We start from the raw sequence: 26,329 nt of genomic DNA on the forward strand, positions 1-26,329 counted from the left end.
ACTTCACAGCCAACAGTTATGCTACTGGCACGGTTATTTAACACATTTTTCTTGTTGTTTAAGAGGGACAATTTGAACTCCAGGTCTTCATGCAGTGTCCCCCCCCCAAAAAAAACCTAGCAAAGTTCTTGAACCTTGAACTGGTTGAACCTTGAATCTGCCCTAGTGGAACAAATCCATTTCCATGTCCACTCATTATAAGAATTTGGCCAAACTGCTAACAAGCAGTACAGTGCTTTGCTTTGTATTATCTGGTATGTAACCTCTAACAGCAGATTATTTCAGAGATCACCAAATAAAGCATCATCTGTTAATTTTTCTGAAGTAAATTCTTATTGCAGTTTGAATAAATGACAAGTAAGTGTGTAAGATACTTTTTGCTTATTCAAAATTGGGAGAGGAATTTAGTTTGAAGGACACACATCTACCCTTTTTTTGGTAAATTACTTATCTCACTGTAAATACATAAAAGACAGTTAAATTTAAAAGTGAGTGAAAACCCACCTTCAGTGAAACCAAATGTTTTTTCCTATTATTGACAGAATGTGAAAAACTGTCCTGAAAGCATTTTCTATGCCATATATGCAACCTTTAAATATTAAAATAAGCTCAACATCAATTGAAACAAATTCCATATATTTGCAATAACAGCTTTTCTTATTCTGAATAAGAAAACATAACTAAGGGATTCCAGGATGTCCAAATTGCAATACACCCTGGCCTTAACAGACACTGACCTTACAGGCTGGGATTTTTAATCCAGCCTGGGAATTGGAGGCACAAGGCTCACCAAAAGGCAGTCAGAGTTTGGAAGCTATTTCCACTAGATGCTATTGCAAACCTCATTATGCATTTTTCAATCCCCCTCTTTTCCACCAGTGAGCTGTTCAAGTACTAATAAAATCCCTTTCCAGAGTTAAAGTTGGGGTAAAAGAAAACAAACAAACAAACAAACAAAAAAAAAACCCAAAAAAACCCACAATGAAATAACCTCTGGAGGAGTAAAAAATGGAAATATTTCTTCAAAATATATTACAATCCTCTTACAATCTATCTATACTGAGAAAAGGTTGTCTAATGTTATGAGAGAACAAGCTTTAAAGCTCTTAACTCAGGAAAAACAACTAAAGCATCCTTATACATCAGTGCAAGCTTAGTTACGCTGCCAAGAAGCTGAAGAAAGCAGCATATTGTTTTGTGTAACACGTGGTGGTGTGGATTGTTAAATCCTGACATGAAACAAAGTGAATTAGTTCATATCAAGCTTTGTGCTGCCAAGGCAAGACTAACTTCCCATACCCCAAACTAGCTCTCCACGCCCATGGCAGCCTGGGTTATCACCAACACGCTGCAGGGTGTAATACAGACAAAGTTACACACTGACACCAAGCATGCCATCAAAGCTGGCTTTGCCACCTTCCAGATGATATAGAAACTCAATTGCTCCTTGTCCCAGTTAGTTTAAACCCTATGGTGTGTTTTTTGGCAAAAGCCAGAGATGCTGTCAATCTTTTGGTTAAATTCCAGTTAGATATTTACATTCTGCCTACTTATGTTCCCATTGCAATTTCAGCGACACGCAGAGAGCTTCCCTGGAGCCTTACCTTGCAGTGTACTGTCACAACAGGCTGCTAGCTACTGCTTTTCATCAGTGAGATTTAAATCCTGTATTGAAAAGCCATCTTAAATCTCTTAAAGAATTAATGTGAGAATTTCTGTATCTCTGAAAGGACTACTGAACACTTCAGGAACGGACAGAATGGACAAGCTAAATCCAGTAAGTGCAATCATAGGCATTAACTAATTAAAATAATTGAAAAGGGCATCTCCTCTTTCCTGTCACAATGACATCTGCATACAAGCTAGGAAAAATTTTTCTAGAATTTTCAGTTTCTGAACTGTCAGTGCCTCTTCAATTTGCTTAAGATGGTGAGTTGAGAAGCTGTGTCCTGCACTGCTTCCAAGTTCTGCACAAAAGCTTTGTCTTAATTAATGAGGAACTCTCCTCCCTCTGCCTATCAGCTTTCTGCTTGTTATGGGCATTATGTTAATAATATTAACACTGCTCAATCAGCTGACTTAATATTTCACTTTGCTTAGGAAATATTCTCTTACTTGTAAAAAATTAAAGTCTGAAATCTGGTATTTCAGTGTCTGCTACCACATCTTTTCCCACCACAAGCATGCTGGGATCCGCATCGCTGCAATTGCAGTGAGTGGTGAAAATCCATGAACTGATATATTCCGCTTATCTAGAAGAGTTCTAATTTTTTTTTTTCCAGCTGCAATTACTTCATTGAAAATGAACCCTCTCTTTGCTCCCAATACATTCAATAGAATATAACAAAACACAATTAGAGTACTGGAACATGTAATTAAGTGCTGCTTCAAGCTACACTAATCATTGGAGCTTATTTCCACAATGTGTAATTTTTTAAGATGCTTAGTTTAGTTGAATGGTCATCTGCAAGCTTCCCCAGTTTCTCCAGGCAAAAGGGGAAAAGCTGCTTTTAACTCCATTTTTGTTTTTAAAATAGAGGCGAGCTGCCAGCCAGCACTGTGCTTGTCAGCTCCACTCTGGCTTGGCTGTGCCATGGACGCCGGCTGTCTGCCAGCTCCACTGGAGGCAAATGCATTGACTACCCCAACCACCAGCAAGAATAAAACTCACTTAGGAGCAAGAATGGGCGAAAAACCCCAAACCAAACCAACAAAGGTAAAATCAACTTAAAATACAACACTAACGCACTTTATAGAATCAGTTATGACTTTTAGGGAAACACAGTATAAAGGAAAATATACATACCTTTGCATTTGTTTGTAGTCTTGTCCAAAATAGCCTTCGTGGATACAATTTTTCCATACCTAAAATGTATTATACATGTGTAAGGAAAATGAGAAAAAACATCCTATTATAACAAACACACAAATCACTTTATGTCCTAGTACCCTTTGCTCTATGCAAAACGAAACAATTTATATAGACTATAATTATGGAATGCAAACTCATATATAGATGGAAGTGACAAAAAATTCAACAATTTCAAGCACAATCTTGTTCAATATTCTCGGTGGCACCACATAATAAGCCAGAAAACAGTGCTTTGCAGAAAAGAATTGCAGGCAGTTAAATCCTGGTATGTATAAGACATCATATTATAGATATAAGCTGGGACTCTCTCAGTGTATAGAGAAGTTAAAGCAGACCAGTTTCCTTGTCAGTGGTAGGCTTGCTCACTAGCATAGTATGGAAAGAGGGGAAAAAAAAAAGGGGGAGAAAAACCCAGCAAAACCCCAATTGACAAAACCAAAAATATTACATCTGATTTAATATTATCCTGTTCTGGAATGTCACAAGAAGCTGGAATGTGACTAATGAAAGCTCATCAACAAAGTCGGCAAAAAAAGTCTGTACATTTCTGTAAATATAAGCAATTTCAACTAAAACAAAAACACCCCTCAGAAAAGTTTCAAGTTTCTTTTTCTTATTGCCAGTTTCTCAGCTTCTCAGTACCTGGTAAGCCCAGTCTGCTATGCAGCCCAAAGGTGAGCACACAGAGATCTCAGCAACTAAGCTTGGGAAACAGATGGACAGCAATCCCAGGTATAAGAACACTGAAGCACTCTGAGAAGTTTATCAGAATTAGGTATCTTGATCATTTTTAGAGTAGAATTTGTTCCAGGGTGCTTGTACCCAGCACAACATTCGACAGCCAGCATTCTCCATATCCTATCAGGCTCCCTAAAACTTCTTAAAGTGAAGAATTACATAGCCTTTTGTGGGAAAAAAAAAATCCCTGAAGGATGATCTTGTCTCTGCTACTGTGTCAGTTCCTGAAAGTGCAGAAAGTGGTGGTGGTGAAGAGCCACAACCCTGGTGTTTCTGTGAGCACAGTGACCTGGCCAGCTGGCTGGGGGCTGCCTTGCTCTGCTCCAGCCCATGAACAGGTCTCTGCACATCTGTTCTTTACAGAAACTTTGTGGACCACCTTCCACTGTGCAAAGATGGCTTAGTGATTTATGGCACCGTCCTAGATAGCACGGCTCCTGCAAAGAACCAGCCACCATGGAAGGCTGCCAAGAAATTTCAGCAGTGTGAGTCTAGGAACAAACTGGGAACCTGTATAACAATAGCAGCTATCGCCAGGATTTCTCCTACAATTTTCCCTCATGTATGTGTTGTTCTCCACTCATGCCATGAGGTACAGAAAAGCAGTTCACCCCCCCTGAGCCTGGCCAGCAGGATGCACCCCCTTCTTGTTCCCAGCATGTGATCTGATACCAGGGGAATTACTCCTTGCAGTTTCTCCCAAGTGCTTCCTTCAAATTATGACCATTGTGACAACTTTTCTTCCCCTTGCATTCTACAGTCCTGCTTTTAACACAAGCTCCTGTCTTCAACTGCTCATTTATTGGGTGCAATTGCTATCAAGATCCTGCAGAAATCAATGAGCTATAAAACACATCAGTCATGATACAAACTGGTATGTTTTGCCTGCTTACAAAAAGGATTATAGCAAGCAAGAGAAAATTTGTATTCCAAAGCTGCCTATGACATTAGGTCTTGCCTGAAGATCCTAACTCCTCTCAAAGCCTATATACTTCTAGTTGTCTAAGGCACTTGCTGAGGGTTCTCTCCTGCTCCACAGCCTTACTGCATGCTTGGTGAGATTTTGTACCTACAGCAAAGCACTGTTCCATGGCTAGCAGAATCACTTCTACAGCAACTGGTGTTTGCTCATTCCCTCTCAGCTGCAACAGTTTTTTAAAACATGCTTTCTTTTAAATTAAGTACTAGTCTTTAGAAATAACTGCTAATCTGGCTGGTGACAAGCAAGTAGGTATTTCTTATTAAGCAAGTTATTTTTCTCCCCAAAATAACATCAAACTCATGCTCAATAGCAATAAAGAGCTCCCTTTTTTTTTTCTTTTGAGTGCTATTAACACATTCCTCAGTCTGACTTATGTTTGGAGATGGAAAGATGTTTTCAGCTTTGCATCTCTTTTCTATACAGTACTTGTACCAATATCAATTCACACATTGAGAAAGAGAGGGCTTGGGTAAGAGGCAGGTAAATAATTGCCAGGGTGCACTGGGTATGGGATTAACAGGGCTCAGTAACTGCCTGTGACCCAGTGTATGAGATACAGTTGTGGTACAGAACACCAATACAAATGTCTGGCTGGATAGAAGATAAAGAAGAAAAATGTTCAAAGCCAAGCTAGGAAGAAATACAGTACAGCTGCTTAACACGATAATGTTTACTACTGCTAATTACATCCTCACAGCGCAGAAATGAAAAAAATAACCCTCACCTGGCTCATGCTGCCCCAAAATCTATTGCCAGTTGATAAGAATGTCAAACACTGCACTATACCTTTGTCTTACATGCTTTTGAAGTGGAAGACTTGAAGTGAAGCACCACCACATAATTTTTTTAAATCATATTGTTCAGCAACATGGTCAAAACCAGTGCAAACAATCATCCTGACAGATTCACTGCAAATAGCTAGGGATACATTTGACATTTAAAACATCTCTGAAGCCTAATTTTGGCAACCTCCACAATGCTGAAAGAAAAGGGTCTTTAGAAAATCAAATACATGAATCAACCTGAACCACTATTTATTTTTCTCCCTTTGTATATCTGGCAGTATGATGAACATATGTGGAAATGTGAGCATGAAAAGATGCTATCATAAGCATGACAAAGAATGGGGAATGAAGTAGCTTGAAGTCTCTGCCCCAAGTGCTGTTTTGAGTGTTGAAATAACTTATCTGTGTGTGCATTAGGGGAGGTACAGTAAGAACAGGCAGCGAGAGGCTTGATAAGGTTTGTCTGGAATGAATTGTTCAAATCTGTGTCCACAACATAATGTAATATACCTCATACCACCATGCTTACAGCGCTTCCCTTTGCTGTACTTTCAAGCTGTCTTCCAGCTTTTGCTGTGAAGGATTTCTCTATGACAAGATGTTGACTTGGACAAAAATATGCCAGAAGGATCTCTGCTACCATGGAAAGTCCTTGCCTTTAAATGCTGCTTAGGTCCTCCATCCTGAACTGTCCAGAACTTCGTGTTGAAGTTGAACAGTGATCTCCCTTTGCCTAAGTCCAGTCCAGATATAAAAGAACATTCCTAGAGATACTGCTGTTACAGTTTGCATTACTGTAGTGCTGTCAAAACTCCTCTGATACACAGCATATCTTCTGTGTTTGTTCTACATTAATTACATCTTAGAATCTTATCACTGCCTTCATGGAATGCTCTTATTTTTAAGATCCAGAATGGTGTGGTAAAACCAGACATGGATTTCATAACTTGTAAGTGGCTCCAAGTACATGAATTAACTTTAAGGTGGAATTGTGAAAGGAAAGAGAACCTGGCTGAAGGCAAAATATTCTGACAGGGGACCAATATTCACAACAGGTGACTCAAAGACTGAAGAGAGCACAACAGGCAGATCTGGCAAGGAGTGTCACATAAGAAAGCAGATCAATCAATCCTAAAATAAAATGCAGCTGCTGAATACATCCACATCAAAACAAATTGTAATTTTGACTGGGGTAAGTAACCCAGGTAGATGAAAATGCATAAAGCAAACACTTCATAAGCAATTCCTATACATTAATTGTAACACTAAAAAGAAAAAGCAGGTGGGCCTGCTTAGTCTGTAAATCATCTTTAAAAATAAAAGACAACAGCAAAAACCAAAAAAATATTTCTTACTCAGGATGGCCTTATTCACCATACAGCACGGTCAGTGGGTAACTTGCATGTACTCTAAAAGCAGCAAGTTCTTGTTTTAAATGAAATCATGTTGTCTTTCAGTATGACCTCAAATCAATGCACACAAGAAACATGGACTTTGGCAAATCAGTGATGTGCAAATTTTAAGATAATCACCTCCCCAAACACAGAGTATTCTGTTTTGAACACGGTGACTCAAAACATTTATATGCAACTGATGGTCTTCCTAGCCAGGCCCACACCACCATCCATCCTGCTTGTGGGGTAGAAGCCATTACATTCATCTCAGTTGAGACCTGATGAGGAAAACCCTAACAGCCCATGGGAAGGTCTAATCCCTGCTGGAGTTCCCAGTTCCTCTCTAACACCTGGTACAGAAGGAGCAAAGAAAATTCCTTGGGTCTGAGAAAAAGAGCCAAGGGAGTTGTCAGCAAGAGCTCACTTGGTACAGCTCACTCCTGTTCCACGTTGGTCTTCCCATGTTCAGGGCATTTCTAAGCCAACAGCACAGCCAAGGGAACATGATCAGGCCCATCAATCTTTTCTCCTGGATCCAAAACCCAAGCATAAAAAGTTTTATCTGGCTCCCATACCTCCACCTCTCTGCTGCATTTTGGGAAAGCAGTGTACTGAACCTTAAGCTCTTGGTCCCTTTTAAGCTTAGAAAAACACAGGGAGTTTTTGTTTCTCTATGTATCAAATTTTCAATTTTTCAGTACGGGGAATTTCAGATAATAGTTGTTAATACAACACTACTAGTCCTTGCGTAGACAACTCTGATCCCACTTTAGTTATGGGTAAATGTTTCTTACAAAAACTTGATAAAGAAATTTATTCAATCCAGCAGAAGACTGAGTTTCAAGAACAGAATCAAACCATATGGTTTCCATTTTTAAATTCTTCTTCACCACATCTATGCTGTCGTTCAGAAGGAAACATTGCTGAGAACATTTTGTCCGTATTTTGTTTTCTGTTGTTGGAAGACACACTGTTCTTTGAGAAACTCTTTGGAATACTCAGTTGCTTCAAGGACATCATGCAGCTAAAGGTTTTCTAACAGAACATAATAAGCATCTACCACCAAAAGCTGGACCAATCATTTTAAGTACATAATAAAACATTACATAAAAAGTTGCAGTTATACTTTCATATTTTTATTTTCCAAGTTAATGTGCATGGATATTCTAGTTTTATTCTAGTATGAGTTCTGTTTCAAAATTGTTATAGATTTGGCTAATTTATTTGATTTTGTAAAGTCTCCTTTCCTAGTTTTAGATATTCAACCACTGGGTTAACCAGATGTGCCCTGTTTCACACATTAGACCATATTTTTCATTATATGCAAAATAGAACTTACTTGAGTACCTAAATTAAAGTGTTCTTTTGATGACATGGTGTTAAATGATCATATGGTTTTGACATAAAGCTAATTCCTTCCTTTCTTAATAATTGTCCCTTTGACTCTCTGTACTTCAGAAGAAAGATGGTATTTTCAAAATGCACAAATATCCAAATAGTTCTCCTTCCCATTTATTATTATTTTATTTGGGAGATAAATAATACCTCCAAATAAATTAGAATTTATTATTATAAAAGCCAATTACTGTTTTGTCTTTACAAAATTACAAAAATTACATTTTTTCCATTAATGTAAAGACTACTTTTGAGATATGGGTACTAAAAAAAACCATGGGAATAAAGATCTCCCAACTAAAAAAGCCAAAACACCCTAGGCTCCTAGGAACCTTGCCTTTACTTACAAATGAATATTCTTATATACTGCTGTCAACTCTTCATTGAGATCACCAAAGCTTTCTGCACAAGATGTCTATGTTTAACTCTTCTTTTTAATTTAATTTCTGTTTTCAATAAGAATCAGTGTATGTCATCATCACTACCAATGCAACTACCAACATCTCCATAGTGCAAACTACTATTATTTTGGTACAAATAATCTGTTCTTCAGTCTCACTGGGTTACAATTCCAGATTTCCCTGAGAAGTAATCAAAAGCAGCAAAACCAGATGCAAGCCCAGATATTTTCTCATCTCCTACCATTGTCTGTCCTCACAGGACCAGATGCTTTGCACAAGGGGCATACACAATTTAGTAAAGTGTGAACAAATGCCTTGTAAGTTTCTTGGGCAATATTGGTTTCAACAGATAAAAAGCAGTATTTTAAGAATAGATATTTGGCTTGTAGTGTACAGGCTCTACACAAATGTAAATGCTCCTTAGAAGTAAAAATCATCAGGAATTCAAAATCCTAATGGACAGTGACACACAAAAAAAGATTTTGGAAATTATTATTTTTCAGTTACCCAATTTGCTTTTCCCAAGAGTAGTTATTTCCTGGTTCAGACAAAGATAAGCTGTGGGGACAGGGAAGATATGTTTTTAGAATCAGGAAATGTTTGCTTCCTTTTGCTCTTGCTTTGTAGAGATGTGAATAACCTCTATCCATTCCTTAGAAGCTGACTGAAATTTAACAGGAAAGAGTCCCGTTAGCAACCTACAGCTATTTTATTACATCTTCCAAAGACTTTTCAATTAATATGATCCTTGTTGCACAACAAGCTGATTATTTTAAAAGCAAGAACCACTGCACAACATCTTTAAGCAAGACCCACTGCACATTGTCCTGCACAGCTGAGGAAGACTTTGCATTTTAATGTCTCTGGGCATTTTAAACATTTCAGAAATATTACAGCTGACACTAAAGGAGTTTTCCCAGTGGCTTTCTAGTGCTTTAATGAACAGACTTTCAACAGCTGCTTGCAGAGGTGTGTTCTCTGTCAATCTTAAATCAACAAATATGTAAGGACATGTTTATTTAGTTTTACTTTATAAGGTTAAGAATGTTGCAATATATGAAAAAGTGGTTATACTTCAGTACTATGATGACACAGTCATGGTGGGGGGTGGGGGGGGAAATTAAAAATAATCCGTTCAGTATGCACTCACACACATGCACACCCACTCCTAGCAAAAAGCTTTTGGAGTTGGAGGGGAAGGCTCTCGTATTATGCCCTGTCAGGCATAATTATGCTGTTGCTACTCTGAGAAAAAACAATCAATTTAAAAAGAGATTTAAAAATGGTAAGTATAAAAATCTTTACATTAGGGTGTTGGGGGCTCTTTTTTTTAATTTAAAGGAAAGAAAAAGGCAAATTCTGAAGGATGAACCTGCAATTTCTATTCTAAGCTCTGACAAGTTTATCAGTATCTGCAGCCTCAGCCGCTCCACTGAGGATGTGCATTCAGATACTTGGCAGAGCTGTGATTAATAATCACCCTCTCTTCAGGGAAAGATTTTTGTCAAAGCCCTCAATTTTGGCCTATCCTTGCTCAGCTGCAACGCAATTTTTACTACTAAACATATGGTACCTAATTTCCATTTAATCTTCCGTAGGCTAACAAGAGAATACTGCTCAGCATTATAGTAGGGAGAGACAACAGCTCCAGACACTGAAAAATTAGAGGGCAATAGCAGCTAAAGTGGCAGAGTTGACCTCTTGCTCTGCACTGGAGATCAGCTTTCATATTTCACAGACAGCTAAAGATTGACATCAACCTAATCACTCTTATAAAAGCCAGAATAGAAACATGCTGGTCCTAAATTTGTTGATTGCATAGCTGTTTTTACTGTAGACACAAGATGTCACATGCTGTGAAGAAAAATGGAATTTCAAGCAACAAATTGTGAAAAATGATCCTGTTCTGTGCTTCTTGTCGCCTCTGCCCCTGCAGTAACCCAACCTGACTTCTGACAAGCTGAGGTGATTTTGCATAATCTCTGAACCATCTGCTAGGCTATCTGTCAGTTCAGTAGCCTTGTTACTTTACAGTTTATAGGTTAAGCAGGATAAATAACCTATCAGAAACACAAACAGATTTGCCTCTTTGATACGCTTTGAAGTGCAAGTATTGTCTAAGTAATCATAGCTTGCTTACTCCTAAATGACAGAAAAAGAAAATAAAAATCAAAGTAATGCATTAAAACAAGTGTCTATTCTTTCAGAAAAGGAAATTGTTTATTATAATCTTCACAGTTTATGAAATCAATAGCACAGCAAAACTAAAGTGATTTTTCCTAACTAATTATTGCCTACACTTTTAGAAGATTTTTCTCTTTACCCATTTAAAAACACACATATGAAGTATTTTTAAATGTGTAAACTATGCAGAGTTATGGTTTTCAAACATCTGTTTGCAGGGACACAATTGCTGGTTGACATTAAAAGTGTTGTTTCCTGCCAAAGATCTATTGAGTTTGTTAACCAATGAGAGTGAAAGACCACTCTGGTTTTCCTTATAAATTATGTGGCATTGTTCCTTTGAGAAAAATATTTAAATATGCAGCAATGTGTGCAAATCAGATAGAATGGTTTAGAAACTAATTTGCTACTATTCTGCTTCTAATATAGAATATTATAATTTATGTGACGTGCTCTTCCACTGAAAGCATTACAGAAAGTTTTGCCATAAGACACGGAACTGAGGATCCTTTGTATGAAAATAGTTTGCAGTTATTCAGATAGTCAAACAAAAAATCTCAGAATTATCATAAATTATCATAAATCAACTAACATGCATTAAGATGATCCAAACAAGAAGTTGCCAGCAATGCTACAACATCACACAAAAAAAATCAAGGAGTCTGCTTCTCAGTGTTTGCCTCACAAAGCAGGCTGCACTTCCTAATCTCTACTGTCCAGTATGCAGTTCAGCAGTACTGGAGAACCCTGACTTTACAAAAAGAAAAAAAGAAAAAAAAGAAGAAAAAAAAAAAGATTATTCAATTAAAGGATCCTTGGAATTGTTGGCTAACTCAGTTTTTAGTATTACCATCACTCTTACTTAAGAAAACACAGTATCATCTACATTTTCTGCTGCAATTTGCACGTGCAACTACTGACAAGGCTATTCAAGTATATGGGAGGAGGTTACAGTTTCCTATTGTTACAAGATGAAAGAACAAAACCATGTTATTTTAAGAAAGCAAATGGTCTCACCCTGTTGCTTTCTTACCCTAGTGCTACAGAATGGATACAAATTATGTACTGAAAAAATCTGCATTTTTCACCCACTGAAAGCTTGAAACAATGTTATTATTTGCAAATAAACTATCATAGCTTCTGTGGCTCCCAGAAAGAACATAAAAGACATGAGAGCAGAAGGTTTCACACGGGCACAAAAGATACAGTTTTTGTTTTTTTAAAATAATAATTAATTTGCAAGCATAACAAGAAAGTACCAATAAGGTTCAAATCACAAAGCTGAAATGTTGTTTCTACAGTCTAGTGATTTTTTTTTATCCTTTTCTTTATACTGAGAAATGATCACTACTCAGGACAATGATTTGGGAGGATGAGGAATTAACCCAGATGAATGCTAATATGTATTTATAAGCCGAGCTCATGGCAGGTCTGCAGATGTGCAGGTATTGATTTACCACTGCTCGCTGTTTTAATCTGAAAGTACAGCAGTACTTCCACACTCAGCCATAAATCTTGGCAAATTTCAGCCTCACTGATTTTGCAGAGCCTACACCAACAGCTTGAAAGAATAAAACTATGAAGACATAACAGAGTAGTTCTTGTTATTCATAACTCTTTCCTCTTCCCTCTGTTAAACAGTAGAGATCAGCTTGGGAACATAAGTCTCTCTACCTGAAGACCTTTTATTTTTCAATTCCTCCTCCTCCAGCCAAGGAAGCCAAATTCAGTCACTGTCAGCATATGATGAATTGCCCATTATTTTGGCTATTCCTAAGCATATTTCTTTTTCTTGTGGGAGGGAATTAAGGAAAAGGTAAAGGGAAAACAAAATCATTTATCTACAGTTCCCAATACGTTTTTTTTCTCTTGTTTAGTCAGAACAGTATAAATCAAAATTATTTTATCATTTGGCTACAGGCTTAGCTAGTATGAGATTACCTCCTCTCTGGATAGATAGGCAGACACCTATTAATACCACAAACCTACATACTTGCAGATTAATTTTTTAATTTTTTAATTAAAATTAATTTAATTTTTTCTTGCATATCAATTTCATTTCTGGTGAAGGTTGCTAACCAAGTCTTACACACTCAATTTAAACAGATGATGCCTCAAGGAAGCCAGCAGTCTAGAAAACCGTAAGATTGAGGACTGCCATAAAAGGGCACTTTCAACCACACCCCATTTCCCAAGCCCTGATCTATCTGGCAACTCTGAACTACAAAAAAACCATTTCACATTTTGTGAAAATTTCATATATGAAAAATACATACAACTATATGTACATGCATACATAATGTCTTTTCTTGCACTGAAGATGCTATAATGCCTAGCATTATAATGCCATACTGCTATAATGCCTAGCGTTGATAACTTCTTTGTAAATACACCAACATATTTTGTATGCTTTCCTTCTGGTTTTGTAACATTAAGACAACTGAAAAGCCAACAGGACTTCCAAGATTTTGCCTGCTGGATTCAAGTACACTATATATAAAGATAAGTGTTTGTCCTTACCTCTATCTTGCACTAATTTAACACCTCATCTCAGAAAGTGTTGACTGCCTCTCTTCTGTCTGGAAGGCCGGAGAGGGAAAGTCCCAATACATTCAAATAAATTCCAGTTTCTCTGAACTGCATTTTAAAGTGGTTCTTCTATGAAATACTCATAGTAACATCCTACTTTCAACAGCTATTGTACACTGGGATTAACACCTTGTAATGAAGACACTACAATAAATAAAGTACAAACTCCTTTAATTTCTGGTAACTTAATGTCAATCTTATTAGAACAGAGCTAAATGGACAAATTACTCAAAATCACTGCTAAGCCTTCCAGATGCCTTGTCCCCTTAATAGCACGGCATGTAGACTTTATCTCTATTTGAATCTGCTTCTGTAGTCTCAAGTCCCAGCTGTGCTGAATAGCAAATAACTCCATTTCAATAGGGAAGATGGTTGTACTAAAGCAGTTCTCTCCAGGGGTCAATATACTTCAGAAGGGCATTTAAGTGGCTGTATGTTATTGAGCAGAAACATCAGCTCACATATTGATTGAAACTGCACAGCTCTGTTGAAAAGATGCCTGCAGTAGTATTAAGTGCTGAGACAGGGATAGAGGAGTGTTATGCATAAAAAAAATACTATCCATCTGTTGCCAAATTTTAGATAGATGAGCAATCACAAGCTGTAACACAAAATCTAAAGTGCAACCTCTGTGGCTGATGCGTCAGGGTCACATTCAGTGACACCTCAGTTTCACACTGCTTAGATGATCTTTTGAATATTGACTGAAGAAAGCAGGAGGCAGAGTTTGATTTCTGCCGTTTTGCAGAGTATGATTAATACATGGAAGTCTGCTTTTGGTAGCTTAAATGTACACTTTCCTTTAAAAATGTCATGAACCTGTTCAGATCCCATCACTGCAGCAGCCCAGGACAAGGGAAGCCCTCTGGAAGAATGGCACCATCAGCCCACTGAGCCCTGAGCTGCAGCCAGGGTTGCAGTCCCATGCCCTGGGCACCACCAGACTGCCCTGCAGAGCACACAGAGCTGACTGAACCTCATGTGATGCCCAGCCCCTCATCTCCAGTGACTTTTGCATAATGACCACGTAAATACCATCATGGAAGGGTAAGTCCAGTGTCCCAGACTGCACTTTTGGCAGTGTGCCTAAGGAAGCACTTGGATCACTGGGCTTCACAGTGAAGTACACAGATGATAGAGGTTAATCCTGGCCTAGCAGGGAAAACTCAACCCAAAAGCATTTGTGCAAAGCGGGGAGTCAGTTGGGCTTAGAGAAAATTAGGATGCTCCAGTTTGCTGTGTCAACTGCAAACCTGGGTGGAAACTACATTAAGCCGAATAAGATATACAGTCAAAAGTTTCTTAAAAGGAGCATCTGTGGGAGTTTCACAAACCCAGAACATCAGCAGCCACAGAAGGAACTAGTCAAAAACCACATTATTACACAGAGTCAAGGAAAATCAATCAAACACTGCATGACTGCAAAGTTGACAGGCAAGCCCAAAGTCAGTAAAGTCAATCCATATCACCACCTTTCCTGAACAGATTCAACATTATATGCCAGCAAGGAAGCTTGTATGACATGATCACAGTGTTTCTGGGCTTTACAGACCTTTTTGTTTCAGAGAGCTGAGATGACTATTTCTTTGCCTGCAAGAGGGCAGCAGAACAAGCTTTTCTCTTAGAAGCGATAACATACTACAGGAAAGAAGCCGTAACTTCCGAGGATATCTCCATGCCTACACTTCAGGTTTTAAGAAGTTAGTTTTCTGATTTTTCCAATAAATTTAATTACACAAGATGCTTAAAGCAATTCAAGTAGAAACCTTAAATATTTTATATGAAAACCACTCAGAGGCAGGGAAATATAATGGATACAATTACCACACTGGAAAGGACTGAGAATGGAAAGAGGCAAAGGCTATACCCAGTGTCAGGGAGCCACCCCCTAGTAAAGAGTTAAATAGTATCTAGGTCACTCTAAAGTCTTTCCTGCACACCCTCAGCTCACTGCAGATCGGAAACGCTGTGTGGGAAGGCCAGGGAAATAAACTCACAGACCAAGTATGACTCAGACTGCAGTAATTTAATGATACTTTTATTCCTTTAAATTATCTTTGGGATTAAAAGAATCCACACCCTTAACATGGAACCAAATCACAATGAAAGGAAGAAACCACAAATTAACAGATCTTAGTGTTAACAAAAGGTATATAGAAACAAATTAATTATTAATGGCAAGGAGCGAAACCTCTCCTACAACCTACTACAGGGTCAGAACAGCAGAAGGTGAAGAATTTGAACCCCAGTCAGATGTTCTTCTGAAAGCCTAGTGAAGATGATCTCAGCAACAGGAATGTCAGAGAACTGCCTGCCAAAAAAATAAAGGAGAACTGTCATAGCCAAATGCTGACCTCTACCACTAGGGGAAAGCAACTTGAGCGAAACAGCCTCACATTTCCTCCACCATTGAAGTTGAACTCAAGAGCTGTTAAATATCTTTGGCACAAGCATGAACAGACGTACTGAGTCCTGAAGAAGGCAGAACACCAGTGACCCAGATCCAAATACAAATCCAGCAAAATTCTTGAGGAAAAATGAAATTGCTTGTAAATTCTCTCCCCCTGAAAAAAGCAAAAGTTTGGAAAAGACACTAGAGTGAGCAGATGAAAACCCTGCCCTCAGAAATACTTCCCCCTGACTACAACACAAAATTCTGAAAATTTACTCTTTCCTCTGCACTTTAAGCTGCTTCCCCATGTCTCACTTATGAAAAGGACAAAACAAGGCACGGTAACTACCAGAAAATGATGAGCAAATCTAAGACACCCTAAAGGCACTCAGATATCTTCTATCACAAGGACTTGAAAATCTTCACAGAGAGAAAGAGAAATTAATTTCCCCTTTTTCATGGCAAAAAAATAACTAATTTTGTTGTGGTGCTATAAATAGCAGTGGATGCCCTTTTCAGTAGAGTTTCTATTAGTATATCATTATAACATTCTAAAGAATTGAGCATCTGGCTTCACAGCTATATATTTAGATGTACTCTGCTCTGTTTCTAATTAAACTATGGGTTTTTTTAAATCCCGTGAGATAAAGAAATGAAAAATGCTCCCAAAACCAATATCCACCACTAGGAAACTCTTCAGTAACCAGTTACCCTTAAAAGTCAAGTTTTGCTTCTGCTCACCTTTCAGCTACATCCAAACCAGTGAGCCTGTGCTCCTCAGATTATCACCTCAACCTCAGTTCAAGTGTTAGATGGGAAACAGTTGATGAGTGGCAGTCAGAGCTGTCCCCTCTTCCTGGGAGGGCCACTCTTTTAAAAATATTTAATGACATTTGCGAAACTGCATAATTCAGAGTGAGTGTCCTAGACTTTAAAGAGAATTAACAAATATATAATCAATTAAGAAATAAATAAAATGGGTGGGAAAACCTTCAGAATTTCCCATGGAACAAAGTAATATGCAATTCACTTGGGAAGAACAGAGGACTGGGACATGTTCTTGTGTATTCTTAAAATGTCATAACTCTGAATATTTGGAAGATGTTCAAAAAGAATTGATCCTAATTTACATTCAAAAAGTACATTCACGCTGAGGCCTTTGTATGATGATGGACTTTTCAGCAGCAGTCCTGGCTTAACCATCCTTCACTGCTAGTACTGTACCTCTGTTCTGAAATGTGGAAGCCCTGTAAGCCATCACAGAGAAAAAGGAACAAAGAGTAAGACTTTCCCTCTCATTATTTGAGATCCTCAAAATGTAGCACACAGGCTTTTGGCAACAAGTAAGCCTTAGCAATAAAACTAAGACAAAGCTTTCCATACGATAAAAAACATGTAGCTTCAAGTATGGGAAATGTAAGAGTTTGAATAGAGGATCTCTGGGGAGGAGGGGGAGGAAAGGCAAATGATTTATGAAGAGTCTTTCCAGATCAAGTATCACAAACAGTATCACAAACAGCGATGTGGGAAAGGAAATGCACACTGCTGCATTAGCTCGCCCGGATACCCCACCATGCTGATACCCTCAGGCCTTGAAGGGAAAAAGCCTCTCTTCTCTCTGCCAAATGTCTTCTCCAGAACTCAGCCAAGGCATTCAGGCTTAACACAGGGGAGATTTCTGCCTGAGGTATTGCACAGCTACAGGTTAAAAGAAGAAGAAACCACAATGCCAAAAGAACCAGACATCATGAGTTCATCTGGCACTCGGCACTTTTGTAGCTGAAAGCTCAGCCCTCACCACCAGATAAATCCTCCCTGCACACTCTGGAGCAGGGAGTGGTTTCCAACCCCTGCTGGCAGCAGGAGCGGTGGGTCCTGGGTGCTCTGGGCTTTCCAGGATCAGGCCTCTGGGAGCACACTGCACACAGACAGCTTCAGTCAAGCTTGCCATCATCTCTGGGGCACGGGGAAGCATTTCTGTTTGTGAGCACAGCAGTCCATTTGGGCTTTGATATATACACTAAATGAAATTATATACTGAACTATAAAACTGTGCCCGTCTCCTGGCTCCAAAAACTCTTCAGTTACCCTTTCAGCAAAGTCCTTGAAACCAGAAGTCAGTAGTTTGGATCTTTTTCAAGTCTTTAGATTTATTTCTGACATTAAGAATTTGAAAATAAAAGATTTGAGGTTTCTCATGTATCTGTACTACCCTGCATGAAGCTCTTTTCTTACAATTTTAGATCTTTTATTAACATAACACTTATTTCACTACTGTATTCACTCAGACGTTAAAGTCCTTATTAATGCAACAGAATAATTGTTGATACTTTGAGAAGACTTGTGAAAGCTTATTAGTGACTACATGTAAGCCAAAAAGCAGCACTAGGATTAGAAATACTAATAATGTGTAAAACCTAAGCCCACAATGTTTTCCTAGTAAAAAATACTGACTCAGACTCTGTCTTCTAAAGATAACATATAAAATTACACAACTGTACAGAATATGGAAAACAAGCATTTAAGAAGAACACACATTTTAGGCTAACATATTTCAGTTAAGATGGCCAAAGTTATTAGTTAATTAAATGTAATTATTTATAACCAAAAGTGAAGTTACATACATTTTGGTGGATAATTTTCCTCTTCTGGTAAAATAAGTAAGAGAAGAAATAGACATGTAAGGTATAGGATAGGAGTGCAAATCAGAACATATTTCTTCCACTGCAATTGATTCTGCAAATGATTAAGCCAACTCACACAGGTTATTCCAAGTGAAATATTTGTACTAGTAACAGTGTCAAAACAGACCCCAAATCGAACTCTTCTCTTTTTGAGTTTTCTTCGGGGTTTTTTTTGCTCTATGTCCATATATCATAACAATATCAACATTCAAATTAAAATTACTTTTTTCCCAAGGTACAGCACATTTATCTATAAAGATCAGACATTTAAATGATGAAATGCTAATTCTTCTCTCAGTAACTCTTTAATGATTTAATTTTCTACAGAGTTTTTCTGAGCCTTGAGTAAGGAAACTGCTCAAACTCAACTGAAGCAGCTGACATTTTCTGTATGTCAAAACAGGGTAAAATTTTAGGAGTTGTGGGGAAAAAAGTTGAGGATCAAGGCTTAACATTCTGTGGAGGTTTTTTTAAAGATAAACACTGTTTTCTCTATTTCCTCGGTTACACATTTCATTGGAGGTAGCAGGACCTGAATTAAATTAATTATATCATACTAGTTTACCAATATTTGCTACTGCTTTCATTCTGCAGGTAAATATGAATATTTATTATGTGGGTTGCAAAGTGTTTAGGGCTTTTGTTTGTAAACCCTAAATGTAGCTTGGCAATAATGTGGGTAAAAAAAGGTTAAAAGGCTATCAAAAAATGAGTGGCCTTAGAACATGTCAACGCCCGATGGCTCATTTTTTAATTTCAAGGAGTTAGCATTATAGAAATCAGAGCTAAGCAGAATGAATCTTTAGCACACAAATTTAATACTTCAAAAGATTTCTACAAGTTATGTGAAACTACATGAGATTTTGGATATTGGACAAAAGAATCTGCTTGCAAATACTGATCCTGATTTCTATGGTGAATGGTTTCCCAAAGAAAAGGACAAGCTTGATGTAAGCACACTGAGGCCAAAACCAACTTGGGCTTTAAGCTGAGTCAATTCTGGGCTGGTTTCTGACTGAGACGCCTGCCTAAGGGGTCTCTGACACAAGGGACAGATTTTGGCATCATGGAACCCGCCACAAAGCTTGATTAGTACTTGTTAACATTTTTAGTAGTCCACTGGAATTAAACTATGCCCTTCAAAATGTTCTTGAATTACTGGTTATTCCAGTGAATAACTGCTGCTATCACGTCCCATCTGCGTCAGGTCCCTGCCATTGGGGAGCTGGGGACTGGGACCCTGATCAAAGACATTCCAACAGCTGCCACTGGACATTTCTTTCCTGCAGCTCTGTGGTTGCATCTCTGCACAACAAATACCTAGCCCTGCACTACCAAATCAGCTTTTGTTTTCCAAGAAGAGATCTTCAATGGTGGTAACTTTTACCAAATTTGTTTTCCTAGTGCTTCTTTTACAAGCAGCTGCAGCTGAAACATTCCTTCCACTCTCCTCTCCTCCCTCGCCCCCACTTCCTCAAGGAAATTCCATGGGATCACCATTCCTCTGGCCCCACACTGCAACAAAACTCTCATCTCCCAGGGGACAGGGAGTTTTGCAATCACTGGACCTCCACATCTGCAAGCACAGGGCAAACACAGAGTTCCTTCGCGCGTCTGTATTTGGATTACTTGTTTTTTAAACAATGTGTTCAGGGGAACTGCTTTTAAGTTAGGCTAAATGAAATACTTACTTTAAAAAACCACAATCTTTGCTCAATGAAAAAATGGAGAGAAAAAATTAAAACTACATTTGTTTTAAATTTGAGGCATGAGATACTATCTGCATCTGGAGGATAGGACAACTTTTTTACTTTTCTCTCATCTACAATTTCCCTGAAAATATCTATGAGTCCCTAAAAACATTCTACATGAAAGCATTACTATAAAAAAACACCCTGGAACTTCTCAAAGAGAATTACAGTGTAGATTTAATTTGATCATGAATGTAAAGCTGTCTGAATTTTATTTCTAGCTAATTAAAGTCCAAATATTGAGGGGAAGAAAGAGAGTCTTCCTTCACATCATGCCAGGCTAAACACTACATGAGGTGACTGCTGAAATCCATTGCTAAACTATAAAGGAAATGACGATTTAAACCAAACATCACATCTCCAGGCCAATTGCAGTTCCCAGGCCATACCAAGCAAATGCCTCGCTACTTGTTGTGGCAGTCAAGCCCTGACAAAAAGGAGCATTTAAACTTCCATATCAGACCTACATCTCTCCAGTGCATCTGGCAAAAGGAACGTACAATAACAAAATTCTATTTCTTTTCAGCTGTAGAAATGGGATACATATTTTTGACAGCAACCTCTCAGAAGATCACCAGCTCAGACAGAAGCCAGCAGAGCCGGTTCACACACCACAGTGAAGAGGCAAGCCACTCCTCCTCTGACAGTCTGTCTGGTTGAGAAACTGGGTGCCTCAGCTGGGCAGAACACAGTGGAGATGAGCTAAATCAGGTCCCAGGGTTCCTGTGGGTGTTTCTCTACTGTGTTCCACACCACTGCACAGGCAACAGCACTGGCACAATCAATGAATGCATCCAGGGAGAACACCTTCACTGTCCTTGGGGGTACGTTAGCTCTGAAAAGCATAACTGAGTGAAAAGTGCAGTTAAAGAAAACCTACTGCAGGTAACATTAACCCCAACCACACCACACACCTTGAACAGGGACAAAAGAAAAAACATGATGCAATCAATCTGAACAGTACAAATCACATACTGCTCAATCACAAAGGAATCTATCTCCTCCTAGAACCAAATGTTATTTTGTAAACCTGATGTTATTTATTCAGATATGTATGAAACCATACTGTTTTTAAAAATGCACATGTAATTCTGAAAAAAATAAATTTGCAGAGGGCTTCTTTCCACCCTAAAAAGGTAGAACAATAGATAGGCTCCTGCTACAACACAATCAGTATTAATACTGTTCTCAAAGGAAACAGTTTCAGAGACAGTGATGTATCACATTTAATTATATTACATGAAATCATATTCCACATAATTATGAACGTAATACCTCACTGCAGCCAGCAAACCATGAAAGAAAAATGCAAGAAAAATGGAGAAAAAAGGAAAAAGGAATAAAGAGAAAATACTTTAAAGAGAATTGGAGAAGTTAGCATTGAAAACTTCCATTCCACTTCCCCTTAGCCACACCATTTATCTAAAGGGGTTGTGTTCACGTGCTATAACTATTTCCAAGCAGCAATGACCTGCCCAGATCACTCTCCCAAGGAGTTAAATGCAAGAGATGTTCAGACTATTTTCTAAAGTCCAGCCTTTTTTTTTTTCTAATGAGGTATACTGAGTAAAATTAACTAATTTCTTGATCTTCAGTGACCACAGTGGTGCCAGCTCCCTGCTACAGTAAATGTCTGAGCTCCAGTTCACCTCTTTCCAGTTCTAAATATGTTTGAAGGAGACGAGAAATGGCAACATGGGAGAGGTCACAATTACACAGCAAAGAACAGGGAAACATTAACATGTTAATGAAAGTCACATGACAATGAAAATACGTCTTTTACTAAGAACAGGGAATTGAAACAACTTTCAAGCTATCTTGTCTCAAAACAGGGAAATATTGGAGTATATAACTAAGTATGTATTGGAAACAAAGCTGTATGTCACATTTGGGTTGTATGTTTCAAGAAAAGCATTAGCCTGCCAGCTGTTTTGGCTATGCCTGTGTTCATGATGCTGAGTATTTTGCAGGGATCCCTTAAATTACTCTCTCAACAAGACAAGTGATTTCAGAATGCACATATGCAAAGGCAGCCACTGCAAGGTTCTGTTTCTGTGTGCAGACCATCCTGGCACAGAACAATGGCCTGCTGTGGTAATTCTGTATTTTGTTATCTTAAAGCAGCTGCTTTCCTGAATGCAATCCCATTAAAAACCCAAAGTATGACCCTACAGTGATAACTTAAGGGGGAAGGCCAACTAAGTGAAACTGTCCAGAGGAAAAAATGATTTCAAAAATATCATATAGACTACAAACAGCTTTTTACAAGCAGCACAGTGTGAGAAAACAGCCTGGAAGGGAAAATACCAAAGGGTGGGCTGACCAGATGATTTATGCTGAACTGCACAGAGGAGACTTGTGTTAAGCCTCAAAGCTTGAAATCTCACCCAGGGACTGGGGATTGTCAGGAGGATGAAGGGTCTGCTGCATCATCCTCATTTAATGATGTACATTTCACAAAAGGAGGTTTCCGAAGAAACAGCATTACACAGACACAATGCTGCTGCAGGCCAGCAAGTAAATCATAAGCTAGACAGTGGAAAGTACAGGGCTTTGGAACCATGTGGCTTCAGCATAAAGGTCATCCTCAGCAAAGCACAGTGCTTAGTGAGAGTCTGGAAAGCACCTAGAAAACATGTCAAAGCAAGTTACAAACTCCTGACTGAATCGCTAAGACCCAATCATGTAAGTCCCTAATCAGATAAGCAGGCTCAACAATTTCAGTGAATAACTGGAATGGATTTAATCTTGTCTCGTCAGATCCAGATATTCAATAAGTTAAAAGAAATGACTAAGCGTCACCAAATAAGAAAGTAGAGTTAAAGCCTAAATAATACATTCAAAACCCATCTGAAAAGCTGAAGAAAGCATATCAAGTACTGATATCTACACCAGGAGGGAGTGCAATTAGGCATGGCTGAAGTAAACACTGCTTCAGCAACCCTGTCAAACCAGCTCTTCATGGCAGAGGCTTGCCCAGTGCAGCAATGGCACTCTGTAGTTGTGAAAAGAAACCACACAGCAGAGTCAGGCACTTCCTGCAGGCTTTCCCAAGCCTCACTGGCTCCTGTCCTCTGCTCCTGCGCTATTCAGCTGATTGCTCCTGTCCAGACTCCCACAGAAAAGACAGGATCTGCAGGCCACTGCATTGATTGCTCTGCCTACTCCCACATACCTGATGGGAAGCTCTTGTGGCCAGGACTGACTCACATCATGTCCCCCTGACACTCCTCTGGTTCTGGGCTGACTGTCATGACATCTTTGTGACAAACAATACCTACTTTAGTCCTCCCCATGCTTCTGCCTCTGGCACAACAGATATGAAGAAATTTGGTTTCTCAATGTAGAACTGGAGTAGCAGGCTCAAGTTTGAATGAACTATTCAGAAACATGGCAGCTTCAGTTCTGACACAAAAGCCAGAAATATGCTCTGAAAAACAGCCATGCTCCCAAGCCCTCACAACAAAAGCATAATGTGCTCTTTTCAACCAGAAAAAGAGGAAAAGAGCTTCACCTAATAGAAAAACAAAAAGGACCAATCAGTTGAAGGTGGAGACAGATTTGTAGACACGTATATTGGCAAACTGTGTTCTTGCCAGGAAAATACTTTTCCAGAAAGCTGGTGAATGTTTGCTCACTGTGTTCACAAAGACTTCACAGCTGTGCTACAACAGGAGAGCAAGTCCAACACTTCCATAATTGATAAGGGGTTTTTCTAGTGATTCACCAAAAAGAATTAAACAAAGTAAGAACATGGCCAAAATTAGTACTGCTATCATGAGAAGAAATGATGCAAAACCTGACTAAATCAAACAGAAGTCACAGGATAACAATTCCCCACACAAGAATTCTGTATATTACTTGAGCTTGTATTCTGAGGGATTCTGTCAAAAGCAATCTTTCTCTACCATAACCATCACTGAAAATAACTTTTCAGTGGAGTATATATGATACAAGTCCATGATGATCACAAGGAAAAATCTCTGCAGATGGGATGTTTCTGGTACTTGCAATGACAATGATGTTTTTCAACCAGATTTCCTCAACCCACAGGTGTTTCTCTGTCTTGTCTGACATCAGCCAAAAGACACAAAGAAAGCCAGTGACCTTTTTATGTACATCCACCAAAAGCTGCTTATTGCCAGCTAGCAAGATCATTTCTACAAAATGCAGAGCAGCCTTTCTATCCATTCTTAGCATCAAGCACTGCAGTGGACACCCTCTTAGGATAGCAAGACCCAATCTGTATGGAGAAAAGGAGCTAAAATAACTCTAAAAGCCTCTCAGTAAAATCTTAGGAATTTGGAAAGAGATAAAAAAATATTTCAGAGACCTGGAGTAAACAACAATCTCTTTAATTGACTTCTGTGTGTCCAAGATTCTATTCTCCATTTATTTTGCATTATCTCAGCTTAAACAATGAACATGGCAGGTTCACTTTCAAGAATATCTTCCCTTCTACATCCTAGAAGCTTAGGCAGATTTACAAGAAGAAAATGGTTTGCATCTGAAACTTCCCATGGTCTACAAAAGTGGATTACTGAGCTTTGGTGAACAGGGAGAGAGCTGCATTTCTATCTTACTGCCAAATCCAGTTAGTTGTTCAGGCATTATGTTGCCCAACCTAAAGTTTCTGGACATCTCACTTCCTTCCTCAGCAGAAATGGAGAATTTTGAGACAAGCTCCTTTCCTAAGGTAAAATCCTTAGGAGGGAAATATCTCACAGGAATAAATGTCATAACCTTCCGCATCTGAAAATTCACATCAGAATTGAGTCAACAAGTTCATGGCTGAAGTTTTTGCCTGTTCTTTATTTATACAATTCATGCTATTCCAATTCCAATTATATATTGAACAGCAACAACAAAATTGCAATCTCTGGCTAATTAAGAGGAAGGGGACCAGTTACAGCAAATTATTGAAAATATTTTTTTCTAGGCTAGACAATATTGTTCATGCATCAATGACATCTGAGACTGTGCAAACCAAAATATCTTCAGAAAGAGATTAAGGAGCTATAGTAACCACTGCACAAATAGTAGCTACTGGGGTGGTTCCTTTGCAAAATAACCTCACAGCTCTGTCCTAACATAACATGAGTGCACAGGCCAAGGTTTCTTCATCAGTTCAAAAGATAAAAACAGGAAGGAAAAATCCACTTCTGTAAAATGTACATTTGCAGCTAAAATTCAAGTTACAAGAAGTCATTGTCACATGGGAAGCTGTAAAAGTGCTGAGTTTATTCAACAAGCCTTTTCAAAGATTGATTATCTATTTTCTTCTCTGCAAAACACAAGGATTTCATTTGCTGTTGGAGAAATAAGCAAATATAACTTTTTTTCTTTAAAGATCTGAGAGCAAGCTGTTTTTATTATAATACTAGGACAACTTCTATGTGACTACTACCCTGAAAGTCCAATTTCTTTAAAATTAAAAAAATAAAATCTCCTCTATAAATTAGGTATCAGATTTTTTGCAATATTCAAACCCAAAGGTACCTCACATAAGCTTGGGTCCAAAATTTACAGGTTTTGTTATCAATTTTTCTACTTGTGTTGTGCTCTATTTTTGTATACTCCTATTAATTTATCTGCTAGATGGAACATAAAATTATTTTTAAAATTTCAGCAGTAGCATTAAATACAAATCTTAATAAGTCTTCATCCAAAATAGACAGATATGTATGTTTTCCTACATGTAGTATTGAAAATTTAGTAGAGTACTTTTGATTTCAAAATAATCCAGAAAGTGCACTATGAATTCTGGAAGTACTAAGACATTTTAAAAATCCAGTAAAATATTTAAGGCAGGTGATTTTAAATAGCATATAAACAACCCAACTGTACAGTCTTTTGACACATAACCCATATTTGAAAGTATGAGGCACGTGCTGCTGTAAAAATTCAAAAACAGAACAAATAACTCTCTTAAGCAAAAAAAAAATCTTAAGTTAACAACATTGCCAAAAAGCTCTCTGCTAAACCAAGTCTACCCAGAACTTCAGCCACTAGACAGGATTGTTACATGGACCAGCTATTTCTAATCATAAAAATAACTGTGCAAAGTACAGCCATGAATTAGTCTGAAACTAGGATAAGCCTTCAAATGCACATTGTAGTTTACAGTGATTCAGAATAATTACTCAAGTTTGTATCAACAGA

General features: G+C 38.3%; 1 protein-coding gene across 3 annotated transcripts in view; it reads right to left on the reverse strand.

Moving 5' to 3' along the window:
* The window catches only part of RBMS1 (RNA binding motif single stranded interacting protein 1), a 142,488-nt gene that overhangs the window by 37,973 nt on the left and 78,186 nt on the right, over nt 1–26,329 (reverse strand). For all 3 annotated transcript variants that reach the window (XM_041472958.1, XM_041472957.1, XM_041472959.1), the window contains exon 3: nt 2,807–2,865. In XM_041472958.1, coding sequence (XP_041328892.1) covers nt 2,807–2,865 — 59 coding nt within the window. The remainder of the gene's footprint in view (nt 1–2,806; nt 2,866–26,329) is intronic.

The sequence above is a fragment of the Pyrgilauda ruficollis genome, unplaced genomic scaffold (genome assembly GCF_017590135.1).
Source record: "Pyrgilauda ruficollis isolate IOZ18807 unplaced genomic scaffold, ASM1759013v1 scaffold3, whole genome shotgun sequence".
Taxonomy (NCBI): domain Eukaryota; kingdom Metazoa; phylum Chordata; class Aves; order Passeriformes; family Passeridae; genus Pyrgilauda; species Pyrgilauda ruficollis.